The sequence below is a fragment of the Otolemur garnettii genome, unplaced genomic scaffold (genome assembly GCF_000181295.1).
Source record: "Otolemur garnettii isolate 467f Iridium unplaced genomic scaffold, OtoGar3 scaffold00023, whole genome shotgun sequence".
In the NCBI taxonomy this organism is placed as follows: domain Eukaryota; kingdom Metazoa; phylum Chordata; class Mammalia; order Primates; family Galagidae; genus Otolemur; species Otolemur garnettii.
The window spans coordinates 9,077,862-9,092,068 of NW_003852418.1; the positions used below are offsets into that span (position 1 = coordinate 9,077,862).

The 14,207-nt window shown below is 47.3% G+C and overlaps 1 protein-coding gene across 2 annotated transcripts in view; it reads left to right on the plus strand.

Annotated features, from left to right (window-relative positions):
* Positions 1–11,559, plus strand: part of EYA2 (EYA transcriptional coactivator and phosphatase 2) — a 258,220-nt gene extending 246,661 nt beyond the window's left edge. The window contains exons 13-16 of one of the 2 annotated variants that reach the window (XM_003787676.1): positions 1,772–1,886; positions 2,392–2,513; positions 4,753–4,853; positions 10,758–11,559. In XM_003787676.1, coding sequence (XP_003787724.1) covers positions 1,772–1,886; positions 2,392–2,513; positions 4,753–4,853; positions 10,758–10,838 — 419 coding nt within the window. In that variant the 3' untranslated portion in view covers positions 10,839–11,559. The remainder of the gene's footprint in view (positions 1–1,771; positions 1,887–2,391; positions 2,514–4,752; positions 4,854–10,757) is intronic. The other variant, XM_012803838.1, reaches the window with a different exon arrangement.
* Positions 11,560–14,207: the final 2,648 nt, after the last annotated feature.

A 14,207-nucleotide genomic window follows, 5' to 3' on the forward strand; every position in this document is an offset into this window, starting at 1 on the left:
TTTAGTCACATGACCACATCTTGCTATAATGGAGACTGAGAAATGTAGCCTTTTAGCCCAGCAGACAGGCACTCATTTAAAAATCAAGGTTCTTGTTACTTTTTTATGTATTTATTTTTATTACTTACTAAAGAGAAGAATGGGTATTGATAGGCAACTAGCAGGGTCTCCCACAAAGAGCAAGAGAAAGAGATCACAGAATTTTGACACTTCCCAGAAAGATAAAGAAGGCTGGGGTGGCTGGAGTGAGGGGGTACGTGGTTGAGGATGGGAGGAGGGAGCTGGCAGCGTCCAGATCACACAGAGCTTTGCAGGCCCCCTCCTCCTTTGCAGGAGGAGCTGGGACACCTAGGGACTTATGTGTGGAGAGATAATGTCTAGATAGCACAGGCACAGGCAGCATTTTGTCCCAGTGAATTCATTCTTTGCTCAGCACATACTGATTTAACACCAGGCATGTGCCAGCCCCTGCCACAAAAGCTGGTGCTATGGTGATGAACAAGGCCAGTGTGGCCCCTGCCCTCATATGGTGAACAGCCTAATGGCCAAGGTAGACGTCAAACTCATTATCACACGGATATGTTTAAAATCATAGTAGGGAGACATAATAAAAAGAAGAGGTACTATGTGAGGGGAGAGGACAAACTTGAAGGACCTGAGCCAGCATGGAAGAATCAGGACAGACCTTCCAGAATAAATGACGCCTAAGCTGAGGCCTAAATGCAAAGTGCAAAGGATTCAGCTAGGCGAAAGGAGGAGGTGAGCTATACCAAGAGGTCCAAGTTCTGGGATGAGGTGTGCAAAGGTCCTGAGGCAGGAACACACTTGGTGTTTCAAGGAGCAAAAAGGTGACCACAGGAAATGGAAGGGGGACCACAGTGGCGGGAGCTGAGACCAAGTAGGAGCAGAATCATGCTGGGTACTGAAGGCCAAGATAATGATAGTCAAGTTGAAAATATCCATACAGGAGGCTCTGGAGGTCAGCTGCCTGGGGACCCAACCTGTCGCCACTATTTTCTCCCTACAGTGAGCAAGTCGGTCAACATCACAAAGCCTTTCCTTCACCTGAAAAATAGAAATAAAAATAGTGTCCACCTCTAGGGCTACTGTGAGAATGAAATGAAGTAAGTCGGGTTAAAACACAGGGCCCTGAACATAGCAAGAATTCAACAAATGCTGGCTGTTATTATTTCTTATTAATTCTTAGGTATCAGTCTGTAACAGGCGTCCTCAAACTATGGCCCGCGGGCCACATGTGGCCCACCTAGGACATTTATCCAGCCCGCCAGGTGTTTTTGCCACTGCTGCCTGTTCTGCTTAGCAGCCAACTTGTCCCAGGGCCCACAGTCCAGCCCTCCAACGGTCTGAGGGACAGTGAACTGGCCCCCTGTTTAAAAAGTTTGAGGACCCCTGGTGTATAATATGCATGTTTTTGTTCCTATCTGTGTATTGCGTGCCTAATACGATATTGAGCACCTAGAAGGCATTCCTGAATTCTTTGTTGGATGGATGAATGGACAGGTGGATGGATGGATAGATGGATGGACGAGTGGTGGACAGATGGAGGGAGGGAGGGATCAATGGATAGTGGTTGGATTGATCAATCAATCAGTTGATCTCAGGATAAGGTTAAGAGGAGCCACTGAAATGACCTTGGGTATCATCTGATTTGAACCTTCCGAGGAGTACAATAGCTAGACTCCCTGTCCCTAACTCTGTTCCCCAGATATTTCTAACATCATGGCTACCTCTTTATTTCTTTTGTCTACAGGCTTGATAGGAGCTCCCAAAAGAGAGACCTGGTTACAGCTCCGAGCCGAGCTGGAGGCTCTGACAGACCTCTGGCTGACCCACTCCCTGAAGGCACTAAATCTCATCAACTCCCGGCAAGTGGCAGCCCTATCTTCACTGGGGAACGGGACTCCCGAAATTCTCATTTGCACACTTTCCAGACATTCAGTAAAGCTTAGGGGTAGGAGGCTCAGTGGATACCTGGTAGCACAGCTGAGCGAACATTGCAGAGATTTTCCAGGGCCCAGTGTACCCGGCAACACCTCTCCCTGTTCTCCTACATGTGTTCCCTGTCACCCACTGACCTTACCCGTAGGCCCCTGCAACTATTTAAGTGTGCGGCCTTTGCTATAAACATTCCCCTTTTATAGGAGAAATGTTCTACACCCACACTAGATTTTAACGTGTCAGGCAGCTTCAGGATTAAGAGAGAGGAACAGCTGAGAATTCCCGGCCCCTGCCCTCACCTGAAGATGGTTCGCCAGAGCCCCCAAACCCCACCAGGATTCCCGCTGACTCCAGGCTCAGGCTTCAGGAGGAGGAGGCCTGCCTGGTTGGTGTTCCCCTTGAGTTCTAATCCACTGTCTCCTTTGTCCTCAGCCCCAACTGTGTCAATGTGCTGGTCACCACAACTCAGCTAATTCCTGCCCTGGCCAAAGTTTTGCTGTATGGCCTGGGTTCTGTGTTTCCTATTGAGAACATCTACAGTGCAACCAAGACAGGTAGGGAGAAGCCAGGCCTTGGGGTGAGTGAGGTCAGCTTTCCCTCTTGGGAATGGGAGGGACCTCTACCCAGGGCAAAAGAGTGAGACTCTGTATTATAAAAAAAAAAAAAAAGAATCATGGGCAGCACCTGTGGCTCAGTGAGTAGGACGCTGGCCCCATATACCAAGGGTGGAGGGTTCGAACCCTGCCCTGGCCAAACTGCAACAAAAAATAGCCAGACGTTGTGGCGGGCACCTGTAGTCCCAGCTATTCAGGAGGCTGAGGCAAGAAAACTACCTAAGCCCAGGAGTTGGAGGTTGCTGTGAGCTGTGATGCCATGGCACTCTACCTAGGGTGATAAAGTGAGACTCTGTCTCAAAAAAGAAAAAAGAAAGAATTAATAAAGGAAGGAAGGAAGAAGGAAAAGAGAAAGAGAGAGAGAGAAATTAATTGATTAGGACCAATTATTTTTTGAAGTGTCATTAGTTAAGATATGTGCAAAACTGTTGTAAAAAACACCCCACAAATACAAGGGCTTACATGAGACTCAAAGTTTATTTCTCCATTATGTAATACAAAAGGTCAGTAATCCAGGCTGGTAGGATGATCCTGACCTCAAAGTCATCCAGGAACCCAGGACACACATTTTATAAAACCATCTCTCATGGTTTTATTTTCACACATGTGGTCAAATCAGAGTCTTGCCACATCATCATTCTAGCCTATGAGAAAGGAGAAAAGACAAAGGAGTAATGCAGTTCTGATATTTTAAGGCCAAGCTCAAAAGAGGTCCACATTATGTCTACTCTCCTCCTATTGGCCCAGCTTAGTCACATGGCTGCTACTAGCTGCAAGGGAGGCTGGGAAACGTAGTCCATAACTGAGTGACAGCAAACCCCGTTAAACTCATGGAATTCTATTACTAAGAAAGAAGAAACAGGTCACACCACAGCATGCTGTGATTTTTGTTTAGGTGACATATGAAATAACTCTGGTTGTCACTTGAATCAAATCTTGAACCACAGAGAAAGAAAATTCCTGTCTTTCTTCATTCTCCTTCAAGGAAAGAGTCTTGATTTAGTACTAACCCATGTTTAATTCCTCTCTAATACCTGCTAATTAATCTTCCTTATTGACAAAGAACACGAATCTATGCTCAGGGCTTTCAACAGGTAAGGGAATTTAATAACTAGTCGTTAATGGCATTGTTTACCATTGGCTACTTTGTTTTCAGGCCCCAATGGTTTTCTTTGGGGGTCTTTTTTTTTTTTTTTAATCCTTGTATCATGTAAGAATACACAAAATAAATCTAGTTAATTAGAACTTGTCTAATTCATTTTTAAATTCATTGATTTTTAATGAGAAATGTTTTACCCTTGTTTTTATCTGCAACAAGATGTCAAATTAAAATACTTCAGAAGCCTTTTCATAGGACACCTTTTGTCATTACTGCAGTTCTAGGTCTGACCATGATATAAAAGTGCCTCTAGATTTTAAAATCATAGTAATTCAGGCCAAAATGGCTGTTAGAGATTTTTCAACAAGACCCTGTGAGTCTTTTCATTTTCTTCCTGCAAAGCTCTACTCAGGTACCTTTACAGGTTTATTTAGAACCTCCTTTTTTTTAAGGATAATTTTATTTTTAATTGGTGTAAAATAATACAACATTTCTACTAGGGGTACTAAGTACATTTGCCACCATCACCCCTGCATCTGGCAGCCATACACACTCAGCCTTTTTGCCCCACTGGGTAGAGTGTTGTGACTTCATAGCTCACAGCAACCTCAGCAACCTCAAACTCTTGGGCTCAAGTCGTCCTCCAACCTCAGCCTCCTGAGTAGGTGGGAGTACAGGTGCCCGCCACAACACCCCCCCTCCCAGTTTTTCTACTTTTAGTAGAGACAGGTCTCGATCTTACTCAGCCTGGTCTTGAACTCCTGAGCGCAAGCAATCCTCCTGCCTCTGCTTCCCAGAGTGCTGGGATTACAGGCATGAGGCACCGCATGTGGCCCACTCAGCCTTTAAACCACTGTGCTGCCTCTTTGCTGTGTCCCCCTGGGCAAGTTGCTTAACCTGTTTCCAAGTTTTCACCATCCTTCCCATGGGGATGACACTAGCCGTGCTCACCTCATACATGAGCGTGAGGATGAACTGATTTTGCACACCTGGCCCTTGGGAGGGTGGCTGCAGCGCCCGACTCGGTTCCCTGGGTCCTCACCAGGCTTGTTTTCCTTTCCTTCCTCCACGTGCACACAGGGAAGGAGAGCTGCTTCGAGCGGATAATGCAGAGATTTGGCAGGAAAGCTGTCTACGTGGTGATAGGCGACGGTGTGGAAGAGGAGCAAGGCGCAAAAAAGGTCCGTCTTCACGTCCTCCTCAGTCCAGCAAGCTGCTTTTCCCACTCTCTCCTCCCAGGGCGCCTTCCCTCCATCCCCCAGGGCGGGCTGCGTCCTCCCACCCAGGCTCTTTCTGGCCAGTCCACTCCCATTTGCAAATCGCAGAAGCATCCTGAGTAATTTCCTTCTACAAATCCCCTCTGTGCCTTTGGCCGCCGCCCCTGGTAGCCCTGGACTGTTTCTGGGACAACTGCTGGGGGAACCCAGAGACGCCCGGCAGGGCAGACTGGTGGGGCTGGTGCACGTGCGTGCGCTTTATTTAATATTCACTGATCATTTGTTCCAGGAACCCTTCCCAGTTAATAAAGGGAGCATTAAGCTAATGAAAAAGAAAATCCCACATTTGTGATCTTGGGCCCGGGAGGAGAGGGCAGGGGGTTCTGGTGGCCACATCTCTGTTCTTAGAAAAGAAACAGCTGCCAAAGTCCTGAGTCTGGACCTATCAACAGTGCCCCAGAGACCCTGCCACCCCCGACCCAGGGGCCTGGGAAGTGGATTGTTAATGTCATGGAGCTTAATTTGGGGGACCTGGTTTCCCCCATTTCTCCCCAGCAACAAATCTCAAGGAAATGCAAAGGCGTTTAGGGTCTCAGCAGAGGAAGAAACCCAAAAGAGGAAAGTCCCAGGGTCCTGAGAGAGGGGCGCTTAGAAGGCTTTGCACGAGCTGTTCCCTCCACCTGGAAGGTTCCTCCCCTTTCCCAGAGATGTGGCCTTATCCTTAGTCACTATGTGCCCATCTGAAAAATGGGGGCTTCTTCTCAGAGAGAAGGGAGAAAGGATGTTAGGGGACAGCTGGCAGTCTCCATGACAGCTGGTGCGTGGCAGAGCTGTAACTGGCATCTTAAGGTGCCAAGCTCACTTCATGCCCTTAACCACAACTCTTTATTACATCATCCTCCAAAAGAAAAAAAAAACCTGGAATGGCTCTGTGCCCATAACACAGTGATTACAGCGCCAGCCACATACACTCAGGCTGGCAGGTTCGAACCTAGTCTGGGCCAGCTAAACAACAATGACAACTGCAACAAAAAAAGCCAGGCATTGTGGCCAGTGCCTATAGTCCCTGCCACTTACTTGGGAGGCTGAGGCAAGAGAATCACTTAAGCCCAAGAGTTTGAGGTTGCTGTGAGCTGTGATGCCATAGCACTCTACTGAGGGTGATATAATAAGACTCTGTCTTAAAAAAGAAAAAAGAAAAACCTGGAAAGTGGATGTCATTATACCCTATTTTATAGAAGATGGATTTGAGACTCAGAGAGGTTAATTAATCTGCCTAAGGTCACACAGCTAGCACACCCAAACCTACCTGTATCTCCCTCCAAATGAGTTTCAAACAGTGTCAGTTCTCACCCCTAAGCTAGTCAGACAAGAGCAGAGTCCACCAAAGAAGACTAGGCACACCCAGCACACATCAAACTCTCCTAAAAATCCCTCTGCTGGTGTCTGCGGCAGAGGCCCCAGCCCATCCGTGAGTAATGCTGTCTGCCAGCAGCCCTCCCAGCCTGATGAATGGGAGGCATTAGCCCAGGCCACCAGACACCAAGCAGCGTGAAAAATGGCCACAGGAGCAGGGGCTTTGGCTGCTTCTGCTGACAGTGTTGTTAATATCTCCATTTTAGAGGGTCGTTTGTCTCTACCTCTCCACCAGTGATAAATCCACTGGCGCTCGGGGACCATCAAGCCCAGGAGGAAGGTGGCTGAGACATTCTCTTCCCCCTCTGCTCTCTCAGAAAAAATGAATTGTGCTCTTTAAAGGGGACAGGATTAACCAGGTGGCAACCAGAATCCATCTTGCAGGGAAAGGAAGGCTTGGTCGGGAGGGGGCCCAGACATGGGGCACTAGAAGGCCTTAAAGAGCTGGCATCAGGATGAATAGTTTTCTGTTTCCCTTGAGCTGGGAATTGTTTCGAAAGTACAGAACAAAAGAAAAAGGGATGCACTCATAGAAGACTTGACTTTAGAAACTTACCTTTCCTTTTTTTTGTTTGCAGACAGAGCCTCAAGCTGTCGCCCTGGGTAGAGTGCTGTGCATTACAGCTCACAGCAACCTCAACCTCTTGGGTTTAAGCGATTCTCTTGCCTCAGCCTCCCAAGTAGCTGGGACTACAGGCACCCACCACAGCGCCCAGCTATTTTTTGATTGTAGTTGTCATTGTTGCTTGATGGGCCCAGGCTGGATTTGAACCCGCCAGGTTTGGTGTATGTGGCTGGTGCCTTAGCTGCTTAAGCTACAGGCACTGAGCCTTACCTTTTCTTTTTTCCTCCTTCTTTTCCTCTTTCCTTCCTTCCACAAATATTTCTGGAGCACCTACTGTGAGCCGTGCAATGCAGCAGTGAACGTTACATTCCAAGCTCAAAGCTCCCTCGGGACCTTTGCACTTGCTGTGTCCTCTACCTTCTCCCGTCTTCACTGGGCCTGTTTAAATGACACTCCCCCAGAGACACTTTTCCTGACCTAGATATCAAAAATACACACACATACACGGCTGCTGCTTTTTACCCTAGCTCCTGTTCTGTTTCCTTCCTAGCATTTATCAGGAGAAGGACTCGTCTTGTTGGGTTTACCTGTGCTCCATGAGTGCATGCCACCTGTGCAGAACAGTGGCTGGGGACACAGCAGTGAACAATTGAACCAATCGAACTATCCCTTGCCCTTGGATAATTTCCCCCAACTCAAGAACCTTAACTTAGGCCGGCGCAGGCCGGGCTCACGCCTGTGATCCTAGCACTCTGGAAGGCCGTGGCAGATGGATTGCTTGAGCTCAGGGCTTTGAGACCAGACTGAGCCAGAGCAAGACCTCATCTCTAAAAATAGCTGGGTGTTGTGGCAGTGCCTGTAGTCCCAGCTACTCAGAAAGCTGGGGCAAGAGAATGACTTGAGCCCAAGAGTTTGAGGTTGCTGTGAGCTGTGATGCCACAGTACTCTACCCAGGGCAACAAAGCAAGACTCTCTGTTAATAATAATTGGCAGAGCCAGGCAGAGCAGTATGTACCTGTAGTCCCAGCTACTTGAAAGGCTAAGGCAGGAGGATCTCTTGAGCCCAGGAATTCAAGGCTGCAGTGATCTATGATAGAGCCACTGCATTCCCCCCTGAGTAAAAGAGCAAGACTCCTTCTCAAAAAAAAGGAGAAAGAATTAGCAGAGTAAGAAGTGCTGTGTCTTCTACCCTTGCAAGGGAAAACTTGTCTGAGTAGCTTAGGGATGTGAACCAAGACTATTTGAAACTCGTTTAGAGCAAGACACAGGTAGGTTTGTGACCTTAGACAAATTAATTAACCTGTCCGAGTCTCAAATCCATCCTCTATAAACTGGGGCGTAATGATACGCACTTTGTTCGGGGGTAGCGTGGTTTAGGATTGAGTACAATAATGATATAATAAAGAGTTGTGGGTTAAGGACACAGGGTGAGCTTGACACCTTGAACTGCCAATCACAGCTCTGACACACACCAGCAGAGCCCCAAAGTCAGGAAAGGGCAGGCGTAGCATGTTCCAGGAACCAAAAGGACAGGGGGATAGTTTCTAGCCCATGGGTATAAGACCTCAGAGTCACAAGAACTCTTGACATCTGTATGCTCCTTGGGGATCATCTTTTTAGTCAGCAAATAATTTAAGCCAATGACTGTCTTGAGACTAAGTATCTTTTAGCTACAGATAGCAGAAAAACCCATGTAATGATGGCTTACACACCTGCACATCTAACAAGATTCAAGTAGACTGGTTGGTTCAGTGGGTCAAAAATTTACAAAGTATCATGTTGCTCTACCTTTCTTTCTGTCTTTGGCTTTTCATTTTCTGGTTTGCTGCCTCCTGATCTCAAAACAGCTGCCATAGCTCCAGGTGTCACATACTTTCATGACAACATCCAAATAAGAAGAGAAAACAGCACACTTCCTGCATGCACCCTGCTGTAGCTACCCCACAGGAAAGGTTGCCCTTCTCTTCCGCAACCTGCTGGGCTTGAAGCCCACATTCACCCTTCAAGGCATGGTTCTCATCTTCCCTCCTCTGGGACACCCATATCCCATTCACTGCCTCCAAAAAACAGGCTGCTTCCACGATATTTTATTTACAACTGCCTTACTTATCTTTTTAATGCTTCATGTTAGATTCATATTTTTTAAACTACTGAAAACCCCCGGGCTCAACGCCTGTAGCTTAGTGGTTAGGGCATCAGCCACATGCACTGGGGCTGGTGGGTTCGAACCCAGCCCGGGCCCGCTAACCAAATAGCAACAACAACAAAAAGTAGCCAGGCCTTGTGGCAGGCGCCTGTAGTCCCATCTACTTGGGAGGCTGAGACGAGAGAATCACTTGAGCCCAAGAGTTTGAGGTTGCTGTGAGCTGTGACACTACGTAACTCTACAGAGGGCAACAAAGTGAGACTCTATCTCAATAAAAATAAATAAATAAATAACCCAGTTTGGCACCTGTGGCTCAAGTGGCTAAGGCACCAGCCACATACACCTAAAGTGGTGGGTTCGAATCCAGCCCAGACCCGCCAAACAACAATGATGGCTGCAACCAAAAAATAGCCTGGCATTGTGGCGGGCGCCTGTGGTCCCAGCTACTTGGGAGACGGAGGCAGGAGACTCGCTTGAGCCCAGGAGTCAGAGGTTGCTGTGAGCTGTGATGCCACAGCACTCTACCCAGGGGGACAGCTTAAGGCTCTGTCTCAAAAATAAAATAATAAAATAAAATAAAATAAATAAATAAATAACCCCAATTAATTCCTCCACATATTTTTCCTGCATTCTTCCTAACTTTGTCCTCTGTATCTAGGCACATCCTTATATACGTGGACGTGATCATAATAGCTAATATTTACAGAGCACTTTATATGTGCCCTACATTGTGACTAGCCATAGGAAATTGTACACAAGTATTATCTCCATTTGACAGACAAGCCACAAAGTAAAGATCACCCAACTGGTGACAGCGAGTGACCAGAGCAAGGCTTTTGCCAGGGTGCCCCTGCCTCTGACCATCACCCTACAGGAGCACCTCCCATTAGGGACTAGTGATTCTTTCACACGAGTGATTTCTTGCCAGAATCAACGTGCTGCCTCTTAACACCAGTCACGACTGCCATGACCACATACTGGTCGGTATACTGCCTATACTACTTAATATTTTCCTTTCCATCAACTGGTGTTTATTTAAAATTGAAAACTTGACATCATGGCGATGACATAGAGCAAGCACCACCCACTGCAAAGAAAAGGAAAATCTCCAAAGGAAAGCTGGAAAGAAAACAAACTCGTGCCATCCTGATCTAGCCCCATGCCACAGCCTGCCCAGGACTCTCTGAGACCGGCTCTGTTTGTTCAAAGCGGAGATCAGGAAATAGAAGGGAGGGGTTCTAGCTGAGACTTTCTTCTTGAAGTAGCAGAATTGAGAATACATTTTTATTTTACAAGAAATAGTTTCTTGATGGGTAATTTAAAACCACATCCTTCCCTGGGGCGGCGCCCGTGGCTCAAAGGAGTAGGGCGCCGGCCGCATATACCGAAGGTGATGGGTTCAAACTCGGCCCAGCCAAAAACTGCAAAAAAAAAAAAATCCACATCATTCCCTACCTAAGCCACACCAATACCAACAGGGGGAGGTGGGGGGAGCATTGGACAGTGACTGCCTTGAGCAGTGCGGGATGAGCCATCACAGCAGACTCTGAGTGAACAGAATGGTCTGGCCGTACTGGTGGCAGATGTGGGTCAGCGACATTGTGTACCTCATGGTGTGGAAAGTAGCCAGGTGCTAGACTGAACTGGGGTTGATGTCCCATCTGGCCCTCCAACCACAGACGTGGGGGCCAGAGGACACGGGACAGGGCCGTAACCTCATGGCTGGTGTTCTGTGTTCCAGCACAACATGCCCTTCTGGCGGGTATCCTGCCACGCGGACCTGGAGGCCCTGAGGCACGCCCTGGAACTGGAGTATTTATAGCAGAATCAGCGGCATCTCCACCTGCCGTGACCCCCACCCAGGCCCCCTCACCCTGCCTGCCACCCCACCCAGAACTCCAAAGACCCAGACGTGCTAGACACCAGGAAAGGTCCCACAGCCAAGAGGATGTGTCCAATGACTATCTCAGAAGCTGTCCATTTGGTCCAAACAAGGTTCCCAAGAAGCAACGAACCCAACATTGGCTTTGGAATATTTGATTTTGGGGAAAAGGGCTGGCTCAGAGTCCAGACTTTTCTGCAGGCCTCCCAGAACAAAAGCAAGGAATTGCGGATTGGGGAGAGGGCTGGGGATGCGGAGGCGATGTGTTCATTTTTTCTTTTTCTTTTTAATTTATGGACTAATCTCATTACTCCGGTATTATGCTCTTGTACCTGTGTTGCTGGTTTTCTTAGTCGTTGGTTTGGTTTTATTTTTTTAAACTGGCATGTTGGGTGGTTCACGGTTCTAATTTAAGCACTCTCTTCTCCAAGTTGTGCTTTGGGGGATACAATCGTTCTTTGAACATTACCGAGGGAGGCAGTTTGGGCTGCTGGGAAGACTATTGCTAATTTTTGTTTTTAAAGACCCTACTTGACGTCATGTGGACAGTGCACATGCCTTATGTTGCCATCTTGTTTTCTAAGAAGGGGGGACACTGGGCAGGAAGCAGTGCTTTGCGACGGATAAAAGGCATTCAATAAAACCACGTTTACATTTTGAAGTGGGGTAGGGTGTAGTTACTTGATTTTCCCTCTCAAGGCTTCCCAATGTGTTGGTCTTTTCCAGAACTTTTTCAGTTGCAAAAGAATAAAATCCCACTCCCACTGGCTTAATCCAAGAAAAAGAGGGGGAAAGAGAGAAAGAAAAAAAGAAGAAAAGGAAGGAAGGAGGGAGGGAAGGAGGGAAAGATGGAAGGGAGGAAGGGAGAGAAAGAAAGAGGGAAGGAGGGCAAGAGGGAGGGAGAAAGAATAAAGACCGCAGAACTTCAGGAACTATCTGTCTTCGGGTGTAGCTAGATCCAAATGATCCAATGGCTTTCTCTTATGTGACCTTAATTCTCAGACAGGCCCTTCCCTGTTGGGGCAAAGATGACCCCCAAGATTCCTCCACAAACCATGCAGGCCAGGTACAGTGGCTCGTGCCTGTGATCTTAGCACTTTGGGAGAATTGCTTGAGCCCAGGAGTTCAAGGTTGCCCTGAGCTATGATGATGCCACTGCCCTCTAACCCAGGTGACAGAGGGAGACTCTGTCTCAAAAACCCCATACAGGCAGAAACAAAGCACTACCTCCACAGACAGTGGGTCTGGTAGAACCCCCAGAATGGTGCTTCATTAGCCAACCTTGACTTACGGGCTACTCATAGAGCTGGATTTAGGGTTGGCTTCTCTCATGAACAGAAAGTTGGAGGAGGTTAGTCCCCAAAGGAAAACAAATCAGCTATTATTAAAAGAACTAGGGGATGTGGTGGTTGGGCTAGAAAATATAACTGACTTCTATTCCAGTAACAGGCCATATGGGAAGAAGTCCAGGATCCCATGTAAGGAGCAGAGAGGGACATCTGGAGACGTTCTCAGGACATCTTGACAACTGTTCCTGCCCACAGAGGACCAAGCGGGACATGGATCTTCCTGACTGGATGCTAAACAGAAACATAGGCTCCTTCCTCTATCTATGGTTGGGGAAATTCTTGGATACCAGTTGGCTGATATCCATGTCAGTGGACATGGGAGATGACTCAGCAACTGCAGCCTCTGAGCTGGAATCTCTGACAATTAGAAAGCCATCACCAGGGGTGAAACAGATGCTACACTGGACTCTGAGCTCCCAGGGGGTAGGTACCATCAGTTTCATCTCTGAATACACAGACTCGGGCACAGAGCCTACCACAAAGTGAAGTCCCCTTCTAGATGAACTAAAAGGAATGATGGACGAATAACTGGGATCATACTCAGATGGATAATAGGACAGGTGAATGGCAATTTGGACAAATGGATAAATTGTTGGGTGGATAGAAGGTTGGCAAGGTGATTGGACAGTTGAGCAATTGGAAGGTGAGTGGATAGTTGGATGATTAGAAGATGGATGGGTGGATGTGTGAATGTAGAACTATGTTGGAATGACTGGATAAATCACGGGCAATTGGATGAATGGATGCATGATTAGATGGAAGACTGGCTCAATAACAGTGGTTGTCTGATGATGTGAATAGATGAATGGCCGTTTGGATGAGTGAAAGGTTGAGTGGTTTTATGGAAATATGGATAGATGGTTAAGGGAGTGAGTAGACAAATGAGTAAAGTGGTTGTTTGGATGGGTAGATGAATGGGATGAGGTCTGGGTGGTGGGTGTTGGTCGCAATGCTGGCTGGATATGTTGATGAGAGGAAAGTTTAATGGTTAGATAAATTAAATGAAGATGAAGTGTGACAGTTGATGGATAGTGAAATGGAGGTTAAGGTTCCCTAATGTTGCTAAAAACACCTGGGTCAGCCTCACGATCGTCTGCCAGCTTAGATTTCTTCTAGAATGAGAGGAATATTTTTACTGGAAGAGTTGAGTTAAGAAAGAGACTGAGCAGAGCCACCCTGGACATCGCCGATGTGCATGACCCTGAATGCCTCTTCCCCCCACTGATTAGCCCCCCTGCCACAAGGGAGCCCACTTACAGTCAGGATCTGTCCATCTTGCCCTCTGTGCCACAGGCCAAACCTATCAGGGGAAATTCCGTGTAGGGTCAAACAAACAGTAAATTACTTATTTTTAGAAAAAAGTTTATTTTTCTTTTAATAGGCTTTCATTAGAATTTCAGCCAGGTACACAGGAAGATGTTTTGGCAGACCTTCCCCTTAAGTCTGAAATTAAACTACCTCCATTGTCAAATCCTTTGTTGTTGTGATGACTAAATGACAAAAAATAGTTCTGACAGAAGCTAATAGTACCTGGTCTCCGAGGAAGGCATTTTAGTTGGAATTCTGGATGACTCAGGGTTGCTGGGATCAAGGATAGTGTCTTTCTCATCTCTGTACACCCAGCGGCCATCACAGAGCCTGACACTTAATCCTGGATGGATGGATGAATGGATGGAGAGATAGGTGGTAGATGGATGGGTGGTGGATGGACTGGTGGTAGATGGATGGGTGAATGTTAGACAGATGGATAGTGGATGAATGGGTGATGGATGGAGAGGTGGTAGATGATGGATATGCCTGTGATGCGCCTGTAGTCCCAGCTGCTAGGGAGGTTGACGCAGGAAAATTGCCTAAGCTCAGGAGTTTGAGATTGCCATGAGCTATGATGACACTACTGTTCACTAGCCCAGGTGACACAGTGAGACTGTCTCAAAAAATAAACTAATTTGGCTCGGCGCCT